The 22,453-nt window shown below is 52.1% G+C and overlaps 1 protein-coding gene across 8 annotated transcripts in view; it reads left to right on the plus strand.

Annotated features, from left to right (window-relative positions):
* Positions 1-22,453, plus strand: part of Banp (BTG3 associated nuclear protein) — an 82,646-nt gene that overhangs the window by 42,399 nt on the left and 17,794 nt on the right. For 4 of the 8 annotated variants that reach the window (XM_027932952.3, XM_071604951.1, XM_071604950.1 and 1 more), the window contains 4 exons: positions 7,865-8,104; positions 13,412-13,579; positions 19,960-20,090; positions 21,461-21,532. In XM_027932952.3, the coding sequence (XP_027788753.1) occupies positions 7,865-8,104; positions 13,412-13,579; positions 19,960-20,090; positions 21,461-21,532 (611 nt within the window). The remainder of the gene's footprint in view (positions 1-7,864; positions 8,105-13,411; positions 13,580-19,959; positions 20,091-21,460; positions 21,533-22,453) is intronic. The other 4 variants (XM_071604949.1, XM_071604952.1, XM_027932960.3 and 1 more) reach the window with 1 other exon arrangement.

The following is a 22,453-nucleotide window of genomic DNA, read 5'->3' on the forward strand; positions in this document are numbered from 1 at the left end:
ACTGTCTTTAAGAAAAGTGGAATGATGTAGAAATAAAGGTGAAGTGCAATAGCTTGGAACTGGGTGGTGGTGCACACTCCAGGAGGCCGCGGAGGCCAAGGCAGGGGGATGACATTTCAGAAGTCCGCGAGGCCCTAAACAGCTCGGTGGGAGCCTGCTCAAATAACAGTACACGGCCTGGGATGTGCTGCATGGTCAGGTGCCCCTGGGCTCTGTCCCTGGTGTGGGGTCCTTCTGTGTCCGCGTGTACACCTGATGACTTTGCAGCTCACCTTTCACTGTTTTCTAGAGTAGGCTCTTTCCACGTTGATACAGATGTCACTTCCAGGTCATGCATTTAGCAACTTTCTGATGCTCCCTGCTGGTGGCAGTCCTGTCCTGTCCTCGTTCCTTGGCAGCCGCAGGCTCGCACTCTCTGCACCGCAGCTGGACGTGGACCCCGAGGTGCTGGGCTGAGAGATGCTGTTTGTTCTAGTTATGGCACACGCTGCCGCTCCTGACGGGGGTCTGCACGGACGGGTGGGAAGGCTGGTAGCTGGGTCTGTCTGTGTTCCCTGGACTCCTGCCCAGGGCTTCTGGGAGCCCCAAGGTGGGGATGGTCCTTCTCTCCTGAGGGGTCCGAGGTACCCTCTTGCCTGTCTCTTGGCCTGTGGAAACAGCCCCATGTGCCTTTGAAAGGCTTCATGTCACCTGGAGTCCTCATGTGCTCTTGTGACTAACTTTGTAGCCACCATAAGTGACATTGTTACCACAGCATGAACAACATGCACAAAGCCCTAGATTTGACCCCAGCACTGCAGCAGAACAACACAGAGCGACAACACAGGGAGAACGGCAAGAACCAGACCGACTCCGCTGTGTCTGCAGAGCTCTGAGGCTGGGTTTCATTTACCAGGGAGGTTTTCCTGCTTCCCCATCTCAGTTATTGGTTTTTTCCTATAAACAGGATGTAGGTTTGTCAGCTTAACAAAGAGTTTTCTGTTAGAGAAACTGGTTACCGTGGCTGAAACACTCGATTAAATGTTTTTTCAGAAATTGCTTTTACTTCTACTAAATTGCTAGGAGTTAGATGGCAGAACAGTGAGGAAAAAAGAGGTGACCTTTTAAAAAAAGCTTGTATACCATAAAGTCGACTGTGTTAAAGCATCCATTTCAGTGGTTGTGACACTTGCTCTGGAATGCCCCCCACGGGCACCTGTGGAAGTCTTGGTTGGGGTCTGCAGTGTTATTGGGAGGTGTGGAGCCTTTAAGAGGCGGGGCCTAGTGGGAGGATGTTAGGTCATGGGGTATGCCCATGAAAGGACTGGGCTCTCTTTGCTTCCTGGAGGGCCACCCTGAGGTGAGCCGGCCTCCTCTGCCTGTGCTCCCTCCATGACATGCTGTGCTACCTCAGGACCAAAGCCAAGGGGCCAGGTGACCGTGGACTAAACCCTTTGAAACCCTGAGCCAGAATAAATCTTTCCTCCTCAGTTGTCTTACCTTGGGTACGTGTGACAGGGACAGAGGTGGCTGATTTCATGGTGGCTAGTGTATTCGTAAGGATACAACCATCACCTTTATCTAATTCTAGAACTGTTTTTTGTGGGGTGGGTGCCAGGGATTGAACTCAGGGGCACTCGACCACTGAGCCACCCCTCAGCCCTATTTTGTATTTTATTTAGAGACGGTCTCACTGAATTGCTTAGCGCCTTGCTTTTGCTGAGGCTGGCTTTGAACTCCATCCTCCTGCCTCAGCCTCCTAGTTGCTGGGATTATAGGCATGTGCCACCGGTCCCAGCTAGAATGTTTTTATCTCTGAAAGAAACCCTCCCCCTGTAGCAGTGACTCCCCCTCCACCCTCGCCCTTCCAGCCCACCTCTGTCTCAAGGGGCTTGCCTGCTGTGTACATTTCACTAAATGGACTCCCTGTCCAGGTGGTGGCCTGCAGCAGTAGCTGCATAGTATTGTAGCATTCGTAGCTGAATAGCATTGTCCTTTGTCAGTTGATGGGCATTTGAGTTACTTCCACTTTGTGGCTGCTGTAAATTATGCTTTACGTATTTACATATGGGTGAACCGCCAGGTGAGGGCAACTGGCTCCTTTACACCAAGTGTGAGGAGAAGAGGGTGCAGCCGATTCCCTCCTCGTGGAACCCTGTGAGGCTCACTGCAGGACCGCAGGGGAGATGGGTTGCTCTCCTCCTCCACGTGGATTTTGCGCAGTTGGTCTGGTTAGCCACGTAGGCCTTGGGTTCAGTTAGTGTAAACCACTCCAGCTAAAGAGCAAAACATCCCTGGGAGTCTTGAAAACAAAAATTCCCCCTTACAAATTTTTGTCTGAGTGTGGTTGGTCAGCGTCACCCGTGTCTGCTGGGGAAGCGCTGCCTGGCGCTGTGAGGAAGGTGGGGAGCGCTGGTGTCTGGACAGGTGCTGTTCGCCTCCTAGGGAAAGCGCGGGTTTCTTTACGTCTGAGTTCAGGTTCTTTAAATACGAGATGCCACTCCATGTAAGACATATGTCTTTATTTGATTTTTTATTTTTAAGACATGCTTCTTAGCAGAGGCTTTGAGCACAGTGTTAAGACCACGTGGAAAGCTGACTGTTTCTGCCACAGGGATCTTGAGCTGTAGCACAGGGTGTTAGGATCAGACTAAAGACATTTTTCCAGTTTAAGATTTTACTTTGTTTTGAAGAAAGGTCAGAGTTCAGATAGTTCCACCTTCTCAGCCATCACAAGAGGACACGGATGGGTCTGTTGCTGATCTCTGGGGGATGGACACGCCCGCAGCATGTCATGTCTGCAGCATGTCATGTCCGGAAGGACACGTCTGCAGCATGTCCTGTTGGGAACTCGGCTAGCTGAGCCGCCATGTTGGTTCAGTGGTTTGGTGAAGGCTGTTTGGAGACGGAGGGTCCTCTTTAAGTGATTGCTGTGTCTGTAAATCCTGGAAGAGCAGCCAGTCCTGAAGGTCTCTTTCATCAACTCACTGTTGAGGGCAGTGGCGTCCCTGACCTTCGGTAGGACTTGTGCGTGCTGGGACACAGATTAGCTGCCCAGTACGGGTGCTGCCCTGGCTGGAGCAGCTGCTGGGCAGGGAGCATCAGGGCAGCAGGTGCCTGTTGGAGAAGCAGTACACATGCGGGGTGCTCTTGGGTAGTAGGCTTGTCTTTGGAGTGTTTCTGTGGTCCCTGGTAAGAGCCAAGAGCTACAAGTGTACAGATTGTTTTTGTCGTCTTGTGTAAATATTTAAGTGTCTGAAGTCTACAGAATCATGAATTTCAAAGCAGTTTTCTTTTTTTAATTTTTAGTTGTAGATGGACACAATACCTTTATTTTATTTATTTTTATGTGGTGCTGAGGATCGAACCCAGTGCCTCACAGATGCTAGGCAAGTGCTCTACCACTGAGCTACAGCCCCAACCCCTCAAAGCAGTGTTTATTTAAGAATTCCAAATGCCATTTTACATCAGGCTTGGAGTCAGTTTATTATACTGCAAAGGTGACAGCTCAAGTTTTATCCTACTTTTTAAACTTTTGTTGATGATGTAAACTTCATTTGAATGAGAAAAAAGGTAACTCTTAATTGTTCAAAGCACTGACCACTAAACTCAGTTCTTGAGTTTATCTTCCACTGGTGGTTTGGGTCCTGGTGCACTCCTGTCATTGAGCACTGGAAGTGTGGGCAGATGGAGTTAGAGAAGCAAATTCGCTAAAATGCACAAAATTAAGGAATTCAGTTAGGTTTCTAATAAAGCATTTTAATTCCTGCAGTGGAGGCATTTAATAATTCCTGGAAAACTTGACTCATCCTGCATATCAAAGTTGGGTGCTGACTGTACTTTGGTGACTTCTTGTCTCCGTCGGGTTCTGAGTGCTCTGGAGCCAGCATGGCGGCCTCTGGCACTGTGATGTGCTGAGCAAGGGCAGCCAGGCAGAGGCTGGGAATCTTCTTTTTCAGAGGCCATCAGTCAGGAGAGCTGGCAGACATGTCCTGCAGGATGTTGTTGGCGCTGTGCACTGCCAAGTCAGATTAATAACAATTTGCTATGTTTACAAAATGTCAGCCATACATATGCAAAGGAGGAAATTTTGCCAAAAACATTCTTTGAACATTTATCTTACATGTATTTTAGCATAAATTGTTATACATGAGCACATTTTCATGGGATCATGAATCGGCCTCTGAGAAGAGTGACATGGTCAGTCTGGTGACCTAAGGGAACAGAGTTACTCCAGACAGACTGGCCTGGGATGTGAGTGGTCTCAAGCCCAGCATGTTGCCTCTGTTTCTGCTGTGCCAGGGGTGGCAGGACATGCAGCCTGGGACACTTGGCCTAGTCATGAGCATGCAGCACGTTTTGCTTAGTAGGTAGGAGTTCACCAATGGCCTCCAAGGAAGGTAGGAGGCAGGTGTGGCAGGATGCACATCATGCTTCAGACTTTGACCTCATTAGCTGTTTGTGTCATTGTGAGCAACCAGGGTATCAGAGGTGTCCAGCCACAGAGAACTGGGCCCATGGCAGGGCCTTGGACCCTCCCTCTGGAGTGACTGCATGACCAAGTCTTTTTAATCAGTGACTAAATAGTGATGTTTGCACATTACTAGTAATATGTTTATGATAGAATCGTTGGTTGGTTTACAATTACCCTCTCAAAAAAAAAAGAAAGAAAAGAAAAGAAAAAAAGTAGCCCATGGTGGAGGGGTAAGTAAAGAAAAGAAGGCATTTTGAGAGAAAATGGTAGAATATATCCATTTCTAAATTGATGTCTCTGTAATTTGTAGTTTGTGGAGTGTCAATGGAATGGATTTCTAAAATTCTCAAATTCTGTGTCAGATAATCATCAAGTCCCAATAGGATGGTTCTTGTGGTGTCTTCCAGGCCTGGGATCTTCACTCAGTTCAGAGCACGTCCTTCCCTTACAGTCTTTCTGGCCCCCATTCCCATCCCGGATACTTCTTTGATGACCACTGGTTCGCGTGGTCATCAAAGAAGGATGAAGGTCTGTCATGAGCATCTATTGTGACGTGGTAGGGCTCTGGCTGCAGGTGTCCAGCATGGGTGTGCTGTACAAACGTGGCTTCATTGTCAGTGGGTCCTTGGCCCGAGGGTCCTGGCTACCCCAAATCATGGTACTTTTCATGGAGCAGATAATTGTAAGTAGCTTAACAGTAACATTTCGTGGATCACGTGGAAATCTTATGAACCTAACTCCCCTATCCTGGGGGAAGAAGCACACTCTTTGCTGTGAAGGTTAGCCATTGCTGGGCTGGTGCATAGTTGCTCAGGCTAGAAGGCAGTGGGTACTGACTTTGGTTTCCTGATTATCATTTGTTGTCAGAGCATTTCTCCCATCTCAGGCAGTATATTGCTTTTAAGATTTGTGAACAGTTTGGGCAGGCCTTTACAAAGGCCAGAGGAAAGTTAGTTTTTGGTGTGGATGAAAACTATAATCCAGTACTGGCTCATGACAATGAATCTGCTCTGAAAACTTGCCTGCAAGTTGCTGAGACCAGCCTGGAAGAGCTCTCCTGCCTGAAGCTGTTGTGCTGCGGAGTGACTTCAGTCCAAGTCTTTGAGCAGCCCTGAGGCCCTCAGCGGGACACAAAGTAGTGCCCTTTTTTGTTTGTTCACTGTGCTTTGCTGGACAGTGTGGTGTGTGACTACTGACCTCCAGTATGACACAGTGCTGACCACAGGGAGACTCACAAGTAGCTTAGGAAAACTGCAGTCATCGGCTGAGGGCCAGAGGGGTCCTGGGGAGGCAGAGTCATAGGACAGAGCCCACCAGTGTGTCTGAGAAGTGAGAACCTGCTCCCTTGCTCTTGGCTCCTCTGAGCTGTGGGTGGAGGGATGGTCAGTACAGCTGGGGTGCTGGGGCAGGATGGTGGGAGCCACATTGTCTTTGGAAGGACTGAGCGGCAGCTGGCCTGGTTGGGTCCCAGTGGTGTTTGCAGGTATAGCCAATGCCTCGGCTTCTGACAGCACAGGGTGCTGCCGCCCCTCCCTGCATGTTCACGGTGGGTCCCTGTGCTCCCAATCTCCAAATATTAAGTGCAGAGATTCTGGTGTCAGTGGTAACACCTCCTGTTTGAAACTTCGGTTAAGTCCCAGCTCTCTTTCCTTCTCCATCCTTGGGGCAGCCAGCCCTGACTCTCCTGGCTTTGCAACTGGACTGCTGAGCTCGGTGCCTTAGAATTAAGACCTGTGACTGAGCCAGGCCTTAGATGGTGAGCACTGCACCCCGTGGCAGGCACAAGGTTGTCTAAGACATAGTTGCAGATCAGTTAGTAAGTACCCTTGAAGTTGGAGTCTTTAGCATTCCCCCGTGATACCTTGACGACCCCTGCCGGGGACTCCCTGTGCCTCTGAGTCACGTGTCCACTTGAATCTAATAGTGGATGGCTGGTTTTCACCACAGTGCCTGTGTCTGAGCTGGTACCCGTGGCACAGCCTCTCCACTTCTGAACCATCAGTGTCTCTGAGAAATGGTGCTTCTTCTTCGTCTCTTACTCAGTTCTGAAAATCAGAGCTGTTTTCCATCCTTAGCTACATCCAGGGAGCCCAGCCTGAGGTGCCCTGAGCAGTGCTTCTAGCCTGGCTTCATCCCCACCCCAGGGACCATGTTTTCCGTGGACAGGGCTCCCTGCCTGTCCCTGAGGTTCCGTGGCAGTCCTCTGGTTCAGGGAGCTGGGCGAGGCTGTCTGAGAAGAGCAGCAGGCCCGAGGCTCGCACTGGAGTTGGGGTCAGAGGTGGCCAGAGTGTGCGAGCCCTGGGCTCTGGGGATGTTGCTACTGCAGACCTGCCCGATGCATGTCTTCCAAGCTGTCACTCTGCACTCCTCCCTGTGAGATCGCGAGTTAAGAAGTGTGACCACATGGTTGAGGAAAACGCTTGTGGGGAGGAAGGAGCTTTGGCCTGGAGAAGAGGCTGGGGAACCTGTGCTCTGAGCAGGGGCCACACTCGCTGCTGGACCGTCCACAGAGGGAGGCCCAGAGGGAGGCCACGGGAAAGGAGGGGTGGCTGTCTGGAATGCTGGGACAGGACTCAGGTGTCCTGCGGAGATGGCGTGTTCCTGGGGGCTCCTGTAGTGCAGATGACAATGGTGCTGGCCTGTCACATCGCCTCTTGTAGAGGCAGGTCACAGTGGAGATGGGTGCACTGAGCTCTCATCTGGGACAAGTGCACTCTGTGGCCATCACACCCACAGTCAAGAGGATGCACAGGAAAAGTGGGTGCCCTTGCCAAGCAGCTGCCTCTGCCCGTTCCTGCCTGGGTGTGTGGCGAGGCTTAAAGCAGAGGAAAGATGTGAGGCCTGCTTCCCGAAGCTCATTGCACTGCTGGGGTGGAAAGAAATTCTGGTGTCTGAGCCCAGAGCTTATTTGATACTCTCTCTGCCCGAGTCGGGATGACCTGGGCCTGTGTGAGTCCTGGACTGCTCCCAAGGGCACTGCAGCGGCTCCAGCTGCTGGCCTACAGTGTGCCACACCTGGTCGTTTGCACAAGCTTTGGGCAGGACCCAGCTGGGTAGCTTTCCAACGAGTTGTCAGCCCTCAGTGCCCTGCCATCACAGAGGTCACAAGGTGGTCTAGCTCCTGAGGAAGCCTGGAGTGCAGGTCAGAGTGTCTTCCCCATGTGGGCTGCCACATTCATCTTTTTGAAATGGAGCAAGCAACCTAGGTCAACTTTGTGGGCATGGTATGACCCTTGCTGTCTTTGTCAGACTGGAGCCCACCCTCTTGCAGCCACAGGGAGGTTGGGGGATTGGCTGTGGGTCAACTTTCCTGAGCCTGTTTGAGCCAAGCACTGGGGCCATCTGGAATGTGAGCACTTATTTGGAGCATGCCCTGAAGCTGGCTCACGGAGGACCCTGTCTCTTTTTCAGAGGATTACCCCAACGGCACCTGGCTGGGCGATGAGAACAATCCTGAGATGAGGGTGCGCTGCGCCATCATCCCCTCTGACATGCTGCACATCAGCACCAACTGCCGAACGGCCGAGAAGATGGCGCTCACGCTGCTGGACTACCTTTTCCACCGTGAGGTACAGGCCGTGTCCAACCTCTCCGGCCAGGGCAAACATGGGAAGAAGCAGCTGGACCCGCTCACCATCTATGGGATCCGGTGTAAGTGAGCCTGTCCCAGTTCCTGCCTGGCTGGGGGGTGGAGAGAGCCGTGGAGGCATCCGGTGAACTGGATTGGGGGCCCACGTGTGCAGTGCTGGAGAGGACGCTGGGCTCAGTGGTCTGTGTCATGTGCTCCTGGGTTGGCCTTCAGAGTGCCCAGCCTGTGTGTCCTGAGCTTAGACACCAGGTGAAGCTCCAGAGGTCTGGGTCCAGGGGAAGCAAGGAGCCTTGAGGCCATGGAGTGTGTGCACAGGCTCTGCCCTGCAGTCCCCAGACTGGCGCTCACTGCGCTTCCGTTCCCTTAGCAGCTCCTGCTGGAGTCAGTCTCTTGTAGGGAAGGGGCACAGGCTGTTGATTAGGACCCATCCCATGACTGCTGGCCCCTTGCTGGCCTCTGTGCCTCAGCTTCCTCAGGTGACGGGGAGAAACTTGGCAGAGCTGCTGTGGGCTCTGTCAGTACATGTGGCCCTCTACGCCTGTGAAGCCACTGGGAAGGGGCAGTGCGTGCTCAGGTCCCTCTGCTGGGTGCAGCCCTCAGGATGAGTGGGAGTCCATCTGGCCCACCTGTGTCAGCGAGGCCTTTGCAAGTTAGGCACCACTGTGTGTTCAGGTGGACCCTGAAACATTTCAAGTGCTCATTTGCCTTTTCTCCCTGTGCTTGCTTTGGTACTTATTGCTGATTGCTCCTCACAACACAACACAAAACAAATACATGGACATAGGCCCACCTCCTGAGGCCTCAGCTCAGCTACTGATGAAGAGCAGACCAGCATTGTCACCCCTGCCTCCCTCTATTGCTCCTTCAGAGTCTGCCGTGACATCCACAGCTTCAAGGCTACAGCCACAACCATCCCAGTTAGGGAAGACTTTTTTCTCCTTCCTGTTTGTGGACAGAAATATTTTCCCCTATTGGGCTCAGTGGTGCATGCTTATGCGCCTCCCAGGGGCTTGGGAGGCTGAGGCAGGAGGATCACAAGTTCAAAGCCAGACTCGGCAATTTAGCGAGGCCTTAAGTAACTCAGACTCTGTCTCTAAATAAAATACAAAATAGGGCTGGCGATGTGGCTCAGTGGTTTGAGTGCTCCTGAGTTCAAACTCTGGTACCCGCTCCCCACCACCCCCCAAAAAGAAAAAAAATATCTCCCCCCCCCCAAAATCTGCATTGTGAAACACATGGTAGGTCACATCTCTAAGTACTGTCTTTGTGAAATGAGGGGACATGTTTATTTGAAAGGGGGACTTGCTTTCTGGGATGTTGGCTTTTTGAGGGCTCCCAAGGATCAGTGGGCCTCCCAGAATTCAGGCAGATAACGAAATAGTTTGTGCTCCATCAAAAGTAGCACATTCTCGTAACTTTGGAAAACGTGGAACATTCTTTTAAAGAGTGTGTCTTGTTGTTTGAATTGAGAGCGCAGGAGCGGTTCTTACAGCTTTTCCTATCGGTGATATAAGCCTCTGCTTGAACTATGCAGAAGAGCAAGTCCTAACCTGCAAGTTGCCAGAAATGAATTGAAACACAAACAGCCTGACACCCCCACCCTTGGGGACATCTGTGAGGAAGGCTGGTATGGATGAGGGACCCCTGAGATCTCCTGGTGCTTGGTGGGAGTTTGCTTGGTTGGCACAAAGTCCCACACTCCCAGGTGACCTGCAGACGGCTACAGTCCCCCCTTTCAGCAGGCAGTCTCCTGGCAGAAGACACAGGCACGCTTACCTTGGGGAGCCATCTGTCTACCCCACCTGGGGCACCCTGCAGGGTGTGTTGGGGTCCTGGGACTGCTGCAAAGAGCACTGCAGACTTGGGGCTGGAGACCCAGGGGTTGGTTCTCTGATGGGTCTGGAGGCCGCGTGTCCAAGGTCCATTCTTGGCAGGCTGTACCTCCTCTGCTGGGGCTTTCTCTCTCCTGGCTTCTGTTGGTGGCTGACGCTTCCTGGTACTCCCGCCTCGTGGCAGCCTGGCCCCAGCCCTGCCGCTTTGCCCCAGGGCCTGTTTCCAGTGTTTTCCGCTGTCTTTTTCTCCTCTCCTTATAAGGACACCAGTTACACTGACTGGTGTGACCTCATTTTCACTTAATGAATCACATCTGCACAGACCCTGGTTCCCAGTGAGGTCACACTCAGAGCTCCTGGGAAGGACGAGAACTCGAGGGGATGCTGCTCGACCTATCGCACAGGATGTGGGTTCTTCTGAACTTGCTGGTTGGGTGCTGTCTCTTCTCCACTGCTATGGTGACAGGGGAGGCTGCCCATGTGTGCCTTGGGGTCAGGACATGGCTGTGCACAGGTGCTCCCATTGGTCCATCCCTGCTCAGCATGGCAGGGCACAATGAGTACCCCAGTTTGACCTAGAGCTGGCATAGGTCAGGTCCCTGTGACTGATGGAGACCAGCAGAAGACCCCTCATTGGCAGGGACCTGGACGCTGTGCCTTCAGGCACCAGAGAGCAGCACCAGGGCTCAGCGAGCTGAGGAGCCTTATCTTTTTCTTACCCATGTGTGCGATCGTGGTAGTGGGACACCCACTGGCTGGGCTTTGTGAGGGAGGCTCTGGAAATTGAGGGCCTGGGCCTGCGCCTGCCTGGAGTGTCACCATGAGGACACATCGCTCAGTTCCCCATTCAGAGCTGTGTGGATTCCTGTTGCTTTTCTGAGCCAGCTGCTATCTAGTTAGGGCTGTGATTTCAAGAAATAAGTTGCTGACACTCCGTTTCCTGCTTTGCATTCTCCTGAACTTGAGATTCTGTTAACAGGGATCATGTTTATCATTCCTTCATGCCTGATAAATTGAGTGTGCCACCCACCGAGGACAGGAGACTGAGCTCTGCTTGTGTGTTACCTCTGCCCTGTCCCCCCACAGCTCCTCTCAGGTCCACTATGAGCCAGGCTGGCCAGGGAGAGCTGGAAATCTGGTTTTGTGATTTGAACACAGGTCCACAGTAGGAGTTCTGGAGGGTGGGGAGGCAGTTACATGGTGGGGAGTGTTTTCTGCCCCAGGGTAGACTGCCTGGCAGCTTGCAAGGGCAGGGTGAGAGCTGGCTGGGGCCGCCCCTGAGCCCAGTGGACAGGTGTGGCTCCGGCCAGTGGCAAGGGTGCACCACCTTGCTTTCCAGGGAGCTGAGTGCGGCTCTGTGGGTAGCAGGTGCCCGAGGGCCGGTGCCAGCAACTTCTGTTCTTTGTTTCTTCTGCCTGCTGTCTCCCCAGTGCACTGAGGCAGCGGTGGGGCAGCCTGAGCAGAGCAGCAGCTTGGTGGCCTGTCCTCCCTGAGCATCTTGCTGGGGCCTGGGCTGTGCTGAGGGCCACAGTGGAGGCCTCCCCGAGGTGGCACTGGAAGGCAGGATTGTAAGGCCATTGCACACTCCTGCCTGGTGTTTGACTTGGACATGAAGGTGAATACTCTTTTTCCTTGAGGTTGTCAAACATGAATCAGACAATAAGGTAGTTGGTTAGTGGTGGGTTCTTTGGTGGCTGTGGTCTGCAGTGGGTCCTTGTCACTGCAGTGGTCACTGTCTGCTTGGTGTCCTGACTTGGTGAGGCTTTGTCCTGCAGTAAAGCCATATGCAGCACACTGTGATCACTCAGTAGGTATTTATTGAGTGATGATTCTGTGATTTCTTTAGAGGTGACCTGAAAGTCAAAGACCCAAAATTTGCTGCTTAATTTACAAATACTCTTTTCTGTAAGATGATGAGTGTTGCTCCCATGCTTTTGGTTGCTCTTCCTGATGCTGGGGTCCTGCCCCATTTTCATCCGGTTTCTTTTTATCTAGTCACAGAGTTTGGTCATATAAAAAGCCAAGAGCTCTTCTCAAAACCACCACCACCACCACAACAACCACAACCACCACCACCACCACAATCACCAACATCACCACCACCACAACCACAACCACCACCACCACCACCACAATCACCACCACAACAACCACAACCACCACCACAACAACAACTACCACCACCACCACCACAACAACAACAAAACCACCACCACAATCACCACCACCACCACCACCACCACCACCACCACCACCACAACAACAGCAAACCTTCTGATACTTAATACAGTACTTTAAAAACCAAACACTTCCTTTGTTTTGATTAGTTCTGGTGTTTTGCTCCCCACAGGAGCAGGTGTGTGGGGACAGGGCAGTAGTTAACTCTCAGTGGATGGTTCAAACCCAGGGCTCTTGGTTCTGAAAACAGTATTTCAGTGTGAGCGTCTGACCATGACAGTTCTCAGTTTCATCTGTTCCCTTGGAGTGGATGGCCAGCAGAGAGGAACCTGCTGAAGGACAGAGGCCTCATGATCCCCACGTTGCCACTGGGTACAGGAAGGGCCTTCTAGACCCTTAGTCTCCTCATAGCTGGCTGGGAGCTCCTCTGGATGCCCATCAGTGATGCTCTGAGAGCTGTCTGTGGAAGAGTGACCGGCCACATGGGTGCCCGTGGGCACTTTGCTCTGCCAAGATGCTCTTCAGGAAGGTGCACGCCCTCCTGCCCCATCCCTGCTTCACGTTGGAGTGTAGGTAGTGCCCTTCTTCCAGGTGTGCAGGGGTGCCAGGGCAGAAGCACTGCACAACACAGTCCTGTCCTAGAGGTGTTGTGTTCAAGGAGAAAGGTGAAAAGGTGTGGGGGTCCATTAGCGAGTGTCAGAGCTGAGGGCGCTGGAAGGATGCCGGAAGGGTGCCGGAAGAGAGCCTTAGACTGCTGTGATCTCCCTGTGTCGATGGGATAGCTGGGCATGTGCTGTGTGCCAGGACAGTCTGGTTTGCTGGCATGCACAAGGAGACAAATTTCATCTCCAGTGTGTGTGAGGGTGGTGCAGCAGGGGCTGAGGGCAGGTGGGACTGTTGGGGGTCGGGCTCCATAGGGCTGGGGTAGCCGAGAGGGCAGAGGAGTAACAAGTGCAGTTTTGGAAAACCAGATCTGACTGCATTGTTGGGATCCTGATTTGATTCTCTTGGCATTTGGGACATGAGATACTGTTCATGATTTGGGGGCAGACGGGGATGGGACTGCAGCGAGCCTGACACCTCTTTCACCCAGCATGCAGTTGGGCCAGATCCTTTATAAGTTAAGTGGATTGGAAGGAGGTATAACTAGGTGAGCCTGCACCTGCTCTTGGAAGGCCACTTATCCCCCGACTCTTCTCTGGTGACACGTGCTTTCTGGCTCAGTTTTCTGGAGGGTTGGGTCAGCCTTTGGCAGCTGAGCTCTGGCAGCTGGCCACTCCAGTGTTCAGGTCGCTCCCAGACAGCAGGCCATGGAGGAAAGCTGCACCTCACTGCTCTCTTTGGGATGTGTTCTTCCAGGTCACCTTTTCTATAAATTTGGAATCACGGAGTCTGACTGGTATCGAATCAAACAGAGCATTGACTCCAAATGCCGGACAGCATGGCGGCGAAAACAGCGAGGCCAGAGCCTGGCGGTCAAGAGCTTCTCGCGCAGGACTCCGTCCTCGTCCTCGTACAGTGCCTCAGGTAGGCCCTGTGGCAGGCGGTGCAAGTGGAGCCTTGGGGCTCAGTGCAGGGGGAGGCCTCCCCCTAGCTGAGTCTGCAGTGGCCCCGGGACCCTTCCCTCTGGGTCCATGAGTGAGCGTGGTGAGGCTGAGAGAGCGCAGTAGCCCTGTCCTGCTTATCTCACCAAGGAACACCCTGGCCGTCGGCTCTGAGTCCCTGTGGGCTCCGGAGCAGAGGGAGGGTTTGCTCAGACCCTCCTCTCCTGCTGCCGTGGAGCTCCTGAGCGTCCGGCTGACTTAACAACACAAGCAACACTATCGTTGTTGGGGGAGGACCAAATTGTTTTTCTCTTTTTTTCTGATTTCGAGTTTACGGACCCAGACTTCTCCAAATAGTCGCGCAGTCTCGCCTCCCCGCAGGCGTTCCTGGAGAGGGGCTTTCCCTGGAAGAGCGCTCTGCAGCCATGCTGTGCGACTTTGCCTTTCTGTTGCCTTTTCCCTGAGACATCTCAAAACACTTATAAAGTATTTGAATTAAATAATTTTCCTAGACTCCCCACAGCAGCTTCCTTGCAGGAGCTCTAGGAACCTGAGGGCTGGACGGGGTGGCCCTCCCGAGTGCTTCCTTGATTGGAGACGCTCTTCTGGGAGCTGCAGAGCACATCGCCTGGAGCTGTGTGCACATCCTTGGGGAAGCAGCCTCCTCCTGGCTGTTTTGGGGGGGTCATCAGACCTCAGCCTTGGCTATTGCCCAGGTCCTTGAGATGGATGTGGCTGCTGTGTAGGACACACAAGCCATACCTGGGCAGTGCTCTTGTGAGTGGCTGCAGGAAGAAGCTGTGAAGGAGGAATCAGGCCTTGCTGCCCTGGCTAGGAGTCCTGTCACGGGAGCTCTGCGGGACCTGGAGAACTGTGCTGGTGACGTTCTGCACAGGACAGAGAGGGTGCCTGTTGCATGGACACAGCAGCGGGAGTCATGGCTCCAGGCAGGGACGAGATCCTGTCAATGGGCGGCAGGTGTGGAAGCTGTGGTCACCTGTGTTCCCACTTTGTTCAAGTGTGGAGGCGTGGAGAAGGCGTTGGAATCTGTGTGTGCTTATCTTGGTAGTGGCTGTCTCTAGCTAGCGGGGTTACGGTTTTTATTTCATTTATGTCTTTGTGTTTGACTCTGGTTTCCACATTATTTCCAGTGAACACTGTATTAATTTTATAGTTTTTACAATGCTGTTTAATTCAAGGGGTGGAGATCTCTGCTTTTAGTGACCATGCAGTAGCAGGGCCAGAGTGAAGTCTCCTATAGACACCTGGACAGGATCTGAGAAGCTGCTTTGTGGACGTTGGGCAACAGGTGGCCAGGCCTGTGCTCCCTGAAAGAAGGAAGTGGGACCTGCCCCCACTCCGAACCCCTCTGGAGTGTGAAGCAGTGAGGATTGTCAAGTGTAGCCCACAGCCGGGCTGGGGCTGTGAGGGGCTGAGGCAGTGAGAGCTGTGGGGAGAGGGCAGGCTCCCTGTTGCCTGTGTGAGTCCTAGAGGCACTTGCCCAGGGGGAGGTTCCTAAGTTCACCTGGGCTGAGAGGCGTCCGGTTCCCACAAGACAGAACGCAGAACCCTCTGTGACAAGTCCAGCTTCTAGCAGGGGCACCAGAAGGCCTTGCCTGCTCAGGCTGAACTGTCCCCAGAGAAAAGTTGCCACAGTCCAGACACCTGACATGGAAAAAGGCACAAGGCCCCAAATCCAATCAAAAGAACCAGAGGGAAGGAGACTGAGAGCAGCAAAACCAGGGTCAGGGAGACCAGTCTAAAGGAGCAGACCCGGCACGAACACGTCTGTTAAAGCTCTTTAAGGGGGAGCAGGAATGTAGTGGAAGTAAAGAAATAGAAGATACACAGCGCCATGTGGACTCTGGATGTGGACCACGCGGGCAGGGGTTTCCAGGGCACAGTGCCATTCTTGATTTCACTCATGTCATTTGGTAGGGCTGGACCCAAGTTAAATTCCCAGTCGGGGACAGTCTCCTCACAGATCTGAAAACTACTGGATGTGGTGCCCTGCATTACTAGGGCACTGAAGATCCTGGGGTGTGTCCGAGGACGAGAGACGGTGTCACCACAGGGACAGGCAGCAGGGCCTCCTCGCCCAAGGCTGGACTCCTTGTTCTGTGCTCAGGCGCCTCAGCTCCCTGAGTCCTGCTGTGGCAGGGGCACCTTGCACATTAAGGTACTGCTGCCTCTGGGCTAGCCTGCCCCTGTCACAGAATGTTTTGGAGCCTTTGAAAGGACTGTTCAGAGCAGGCTTTGTGGTAGTGCTGGGATGTGAGGCCATTGTCTTTGGAAGCTGGAGGGTTTGAAATTGAGACCTCAGGGTGTGATTGTGCCTGGAGAAGTGGCCCTGGATGAACTGGCTGCCTTGGGTGGGATGCTGAGATGGGCACAGCACCAGCAGGTGTGGGAGGCAGACGCAGCCCAGCTGGGTTTGTTCATCATGGGGCCTCACGGCCAGCACCCCATTCCTATTCTTCATGAATGTTTTCCTAATGTGTTCTGTAGACCTTTCCAGCCGTCGAGTGGATGGCTTTGGGACTTGGTGCTCAGGTGGACTAGGTGTGGGACCGGCCTTCTGCAAGCTCCACTTGCAGGTGGACCACTTTGGAAAAACCTTGCATTCAGATTCTGATTCAGATACCACGGCGGTGACCTGAAATTCTGTTTCTCACCAGCTCCCAAGTGACAGCCACACCACCAGCCATGCTCACCCTTGAGCCAGGCTGTGCATTGGAATGGGTAGGGTCTTGGGCACGTTGACCTTCAGGTCCACTGCCGACTTTGCAGGTGGAAATTGAGATGCCTTTCTCTCAAGCTCAGGTGCTGTGATTCTTCTTGTCTTACCGTTTTTTGTTTTTGTTTTTGTTTTAACTTATCAGTGTCTGTCTTCCAGTCCTCAGTGTTCCTTTCAATGGAATGTCTGACTCAGTTTAATGATAGTTTATCAAGATGTCAGTGTTTCTCTAAGATGCCGTGGGTCTCTTCACACTAAGTGTGCTGGTCTCTGAGGGGCACAGCTGGCCGCAGTGCGGTGGGTCTTCAGTATCTGAGCCCTGGGCAGGTCCCAGACGTGCCATGTCTGGGAGACCCTGGCAGCGGGCTGACTGAGGTGGCTTTTGAATATGGCTTTTTCAGAGAGGCGAGGCCTTGTACCAGGGGCAGGGCCTTCCTCGCCCTTCTCTTTGGTCAGCTGTCTCCAGCTTCCATCCTAGTGAAAGCAGCACTGCCCCATTAGCCTTCTGTGCCCAGTGTTTGGAGTAGGAGTGAACTCTAGAGGGCAAGGCCAGTCATCCAGACCCCAGCTGAGGGTGGTCAGCATAGGGGTGTCCCTGTGGCTTGAAGTGCTCCCTTTTCAGGGGAGCAGTGTGGCTTCTGATCATTGGGCCACTGCTGCTGCCCCAGGCCCAGGCTCAGGCTCCTCCCTCCCTCACAGTGCTCCCTCACAGTGCCGGGTGAGTTGAGGACAGACAGCACCTGCTTTGTAAACTTCAGTGGACTTAATTATTACTTTAAGGGGCTTCTAGAATCTGCTGTTGTTCGTTTTGTGTCTACTCTTGGTCTAACAAAGCTATTTTGGTGACAGAAATAACTCACTAAAATGTAATCAAGCCACAATTCTGGCTTAATTACATTTTACTGAGTTATTCAGTGAGGTTGTAATTCAGTCGGGTTGTCTCGTTCACCTTTGAATTCTCAACCAACAGAAAAGGAACTTCGAAACAAATAAATACTGTAGGTGGGATCCTGTGCCAAGGATAATCTGTTTAAAGATTATCTGTTACTGCCAGATTGAATACAAGTCATAGAACACTAGTTTCGAGAGAATTTCTAAAAACTGATTTATGAAAGCACTGTACCATGCTATCTGGCAACACCACCCAGATGTTTACACGTGCTTGAGTTTAATGTGGCTTAATTTTACTGTTTAAAACACACTGCGTAAGGGCTGGGGTTGTGGCTCAGTGACAGAGTGCTAGCCTTGCACATGTAAGGCCCTGGGTTCCATCGTCAGCACCACATAAAAATAAATAAATAAAGTAAAGGTATTGTGTCCAACTACAACTGAAAAATAAATGTTTTTTTGTTTTTTTGTTTAAAAAAAAAAAAAAAACAGTCTCATTGGCAAGTTGGCAACCGTGGCTGGGCATCTATCTGTACAGTAGTGGCCAGTGTTTAGAGTTGAAGAGTACCCTCTCTTGAAGCCCACTGCCTGCACTCTGTGCACGGCTGCCTTTGCTTCCTTCAGTGACTGCTCTGGTTGCTGGGAGGAGCCAGGCCAGGAGAGGTGGGGAGGCCCTGGCCGGGCCCTGTCTGTGGCTCCCGGTCCCACTGGATGGCAGCCTGCTACCTCCTCAGTGCAGTTCTGACCTGCGCTGGTGTGAGCATGTTCACCTCTGGTCACTGCTGTAGCTCCTGATCACAAACAAGTGGCCAGTGTAGATTTTTGCTCTAGATGTTAAAATTACTCTGCTTTAAACTATGGATTTAACTAAGTCTTCACATTATACAGTTGTGGTGAGCCCTTGATCAAATGGTAATTTCAATGATTTGAATCTTCCGTTTGGAAATCATTTGTATCATACTAACTAATCCTATCTTCTAGGATTTTTTTCTACGTATGAGTAGAACCATTCTTCTTAGGCATATTTTTAACCATTGGAAACCATCAAACTCCATTGATTATTATTATTATTATTTTTTTCCAATTGGAGCAGAAATACTTTGGGAGTCTGCTCAGTCATAAAGCTCTTATTAGCTGCTGTAGTGTTCTCTAAATATTTAGCTCTTGTACCTCTCATAATGAAGTTTGAAATGTTTTTTCTTGCTTTTTGTATTTGGTACTGGGAATTGAACCCATGGGTGCTTTAACACTGAGACAATCTCCAGCCCTTTTTATTTTAAATTTTGAAATAAGATCTCACCAAGTTGTTGAGACTGGCCTGGAACTTATGATCCTCCTGCCTCAGCTTCCCGAGCGGCTGGAATTATAGGCCGGCTTCCTTGCATATTTAAAAAAAAATTTTTTTTCTTAAATTTCTAGTTGTAGATGGATATAATACCTTTATTTTATGTATTTATTTTTATGTGGTGCTGAGGATCGAACCTAGTGCCTCACACATGCTAAGCAAGCACTCTACCACTGAGCCACAACTTGTTAAAAAATGGCCATTTAAAATTTTTTGATATTGTTTGAAGTAATTTAAAAAATATAATTTTTATCATTTTGCAAATATTATCATCTTATTATTGTTATGTTACTTTAAGAAATGTATTCAGTAGACTCTACATGCCTTGGCAGTCTGATGCCTATTAGGAGCTGCTTCAGAGTGCTTGGTGGCTCAGTGGTGGAGCAGAGCACACGTCCAGCTGGGACCAGGCTCACATTCACCGAGCAGTGTGCCAAGCAGTGTGCCGTGTGTACACTCCCACCCCCACAGAGTTGTTATTGTGTTTTTCATTTTTCTTCTATTCATATTAACATTTAACTTTTTTTCACAAAATTTTCTCCCACTGTAATATATTTTTATGTTTAAATGTTTTTTAATTGATCAATCATAACTCTCTACAAGAAAAATATATATGCATTAAAAATTTCTTTAGCCCTTAATGTTCTAAGTGTGTTGGAAAATTTGGATGGAGGGACCATTACCATTAAAATGAACATACATCAAAGCAAATATATCTTACTTTGGGTAAACATAGAAAGTAAAATTTTCTTTTTGAAGTGTGTCTGAGTGGATGAGGCTTTCCCCTGTTTATTACTTTTTAAAAATTAAATAGTTTAGCAGATAAAAATGTAGCGGTGGGAGGTAGTGACGGGACACCAAGTCCTGCTGGATGTGAGCGTGAATCGTGCTGTGAGCCAGGCCTGCTCGTGTCTGCAGACGTGTGCCACTCCCCTGTGGTGAAGACTCTTGGAGCCCTCTCCTCCCTCCCTTTGCAGAGTGTGGCATGCTGTCCCTCCCTTGGTAACCACACTGTGCAGTGGCACCTCTTCCCTAGCCACCGTTGCACTCCAGGGGCAGACACGACGGACTGATGGCCCAAACAGGGCTTCACACCATTGGGTCTTGTCTTTTCATCCCTGCAGTTACATCTGGTGCTCTTTGTTCACGTGACCAGGCTTACGCGAGTAGCAGGGGTTTGTTATGACAGTGGCCCTGATTTTTTACACTCTCTGGTCTTGTGTCAGAAATTTCAGTTATCCCAAACTTACTATTAGTGACCCTGCAGGAAACTGGGGACCTGCTGATCCACATCAAGGGGTGAGGTGTGTCTTATGTGAACTGAGGGGCAGAAGGGACCTACGCTGAGGCTGTCTGTGTGACGCCCTGTGCTCCCACTCCTGTGCTCCCACAGAGACCATGCTGGGTACCCCACCACCCTCCAGTGAGCTCCAGCAGCCGCAGCCGCAGGCCCTGCACTACGCCCTGGCCAACGCACAGCAGGTGCAGATCCACCAGATTGGAGAGGACGGGCAGGTGCAAGTAGTATGTATCTTCTCGCCAACGCGACTGGGAAGACTGGGGCGGGGACTGTGGGGGGGGGGGACACCTGCAGCACGGGCTGAAGTGATTGTAATATGAGCTCTTGGAGCTCGTGGGTGATGGCAGTTATCGATGGCCTTGTCACGGAAAAGCACCTTACAGGATGACTAGTGGTCCCTCGTGGCTCCTCTTCTGTCCTGAAAGAATGTGGGCATCATCTACCTGTGCACAACCTGCTTGAGGTCCTGGCCACTTGAGGGTCCCTGCTACTGTCTGTCCTCCCAGGAGGGAATAGTTCTCAGTTCCGAGACTCAGGCGCCCTTCTCCCGAGGGAAGAAAAGGTCCTTCCTTCAATGGGAACGACGGCCTTTATTCCTGCATAGCATTTCTTTAGATTGTGTAACTCATCATGTCCCAAGTTTTCAATGCTGTGAACAGTGTTTCATTGTTACTGCAAGTAGCACATATGTGGCTCAGTTTAACCTTTTGTGGGTAATCCACACCTGGGGTTATGGGACAGAAGGGGCTCACATGCAGGGGCTTCCAGTGGTCACTTCCCAGCATGAGACTTGCCTCAGCGGCTTGCTGGGGCTGCTGGGGTCCTGCTTGTGGTCGTCCCAAAGGGCTGGGGCAAGGGCCCTCCACACAAACACACACACCCATGGGCTCTTGTGGCAGACATTAGTAGTAGCAAAAAGGGCCGGGAGACTTCTTAGAGACTTGGTGGGAGTGATGGGTGTGGTGCTGCACCTGTGATCCCAGTGACTCTCGAGGCTGAGGCAGGAGGATGGCAAGTTCCAGGCCAGCCTGGGCAACTTAGTGAGGCCCTGTCTCAAAAAATAAAAAGTGCTGGGGATGCAGCTCAGTGGTACAGTTCCCAGGGGTTCAATCTGCAGTGCTCAAGGAAAGAAAAGCCAGCTCTGACTTAAAGTTGCACCTGCGGGGCTGCCCTGAGCCCTGCCCTCCACTGCCTGCCTCACTTCCTGCAAGAAAGCCAGAACCCTTCCTGGCACTTCCACCAGCTTTCTGTCCCTCAAGCTGAAACCATCGTAAAGGAAGCTGTGGTTCGAAGTTTGTCTCCCTTCTTTTTTAATGTTGCTCACATTCTTAAAATTTACCTGTCTAGTGGCTTTAAAACACTTAGCACACTTTTCCCGGGGTGCATTGCTCCTCCTGGAGTGACTGTGGTGTCTGTGACGCTGTGTCCCGAAGGTGGGTTTCGGGAGTGTCCCGTGGGCCCAGGCTTGTGCACACTGCAAGGCGCTGGCCGGCACCGAGCCTTCCCTGAGTCAAGGTCAGACTTGGCGGAACACGCTTCATGTTTCCTTTGGTGTGTGTTTCTTCTGATGCTTCTTGGTGTCTTCTCTTTGCGGATCCCACAGGGCCACCTCCACATCGCCCAGGTGCCTCAAGGGGAGCAGGTGCAGATCACACAGGACAGTGAGGTGAGTTCATCGACTCTGGGCTAAAGGTGGAGCGGATAAGGGTCCAGCAGGGCTGGGAGGCTCAGAGGTGCTGATGGCTCTTGAGCTTCTCAGATGTTACGGGACATTTTCCTCATGTCCTCACAACAGCCTTGTGGATTAGTTGGGAGGAACAGAGGTTTTCAGAAGCTTAGTTCCAGGTGAGAGCTGGTGTGAGGGTCCGCGTGGGCTCGCCTGCGGACGAAGCATGCGCATAGCTGGCTGAGCTCTGGCTGTGTGCAGGCTGCTGTGGGGACTCGGTGCTAGAGGCTGCACCTCCCAGAGCTGGCTGGCCCCAGACAGCTATGTCCATCACCATGAGGAGGGCTGAAGGCGCCCTGCCTGTAGGACAGCAGCAGGAGACTCCAGGAGAAGGGCTCAGGGATCACATCTGGAAGCTCTCAGTGGGCTCACTGGGAGGGAAGCATGCTCACAGGGGGGAGGGAGAAGGAGCCAGGAGCACGGGAGGAGAGGGGGCAGGAGGAGAGGGAGGGAGGGAGCAGGTGCAGAGGAGAGAGGGAGGGGGGCAGGAGGAGAGAGAGGGAGGGGGCAGGTGCAGAGGAGAGAGGGAGGGGGCAGGAGGGAGGGAGAGGGAACAGATGTAGGGGAGAGACAAGGGGGGCAGGAAGAGGGGGGGCAGGAGGAGAGGGAGGGGGAGCAAGTGCAGGGGAGAGAGGGGGGGCAGGAGGAGAGGGAAGGGGAGCAGATGCAGGGGAGAGGGAGGAGGAACAAGTACAGGGGAGAGGGAGGGGACAGGAGGAGAGGGAGGGGACAGGAGGAGAGGGAGGGGGAGCAGGTTCAGGGGAGAGGGAGGGGGCAGGAGGAGAGGGAGAGGGAGCAGATGTAGGGGAGAGACAAGGGGAGCAGGAAGAGAGGGAGAGGGCAGGAGGAGAGGGAGGGGGA

This window comes from Marmota flaviventris, chromosome 18, assembly GCF_047511675.1.
Source record: "Marmota flaviventris isolate mMarFla1 chromosome 18, mMarFla1.hap1, whole genome shotgun sequence".
Taxonomy (NCBI): Eukaryota; Metazoa; Chordata; class Mammalia; order Rodentia; family Sciuridae; genus Marmota; species Marmota flaviventris.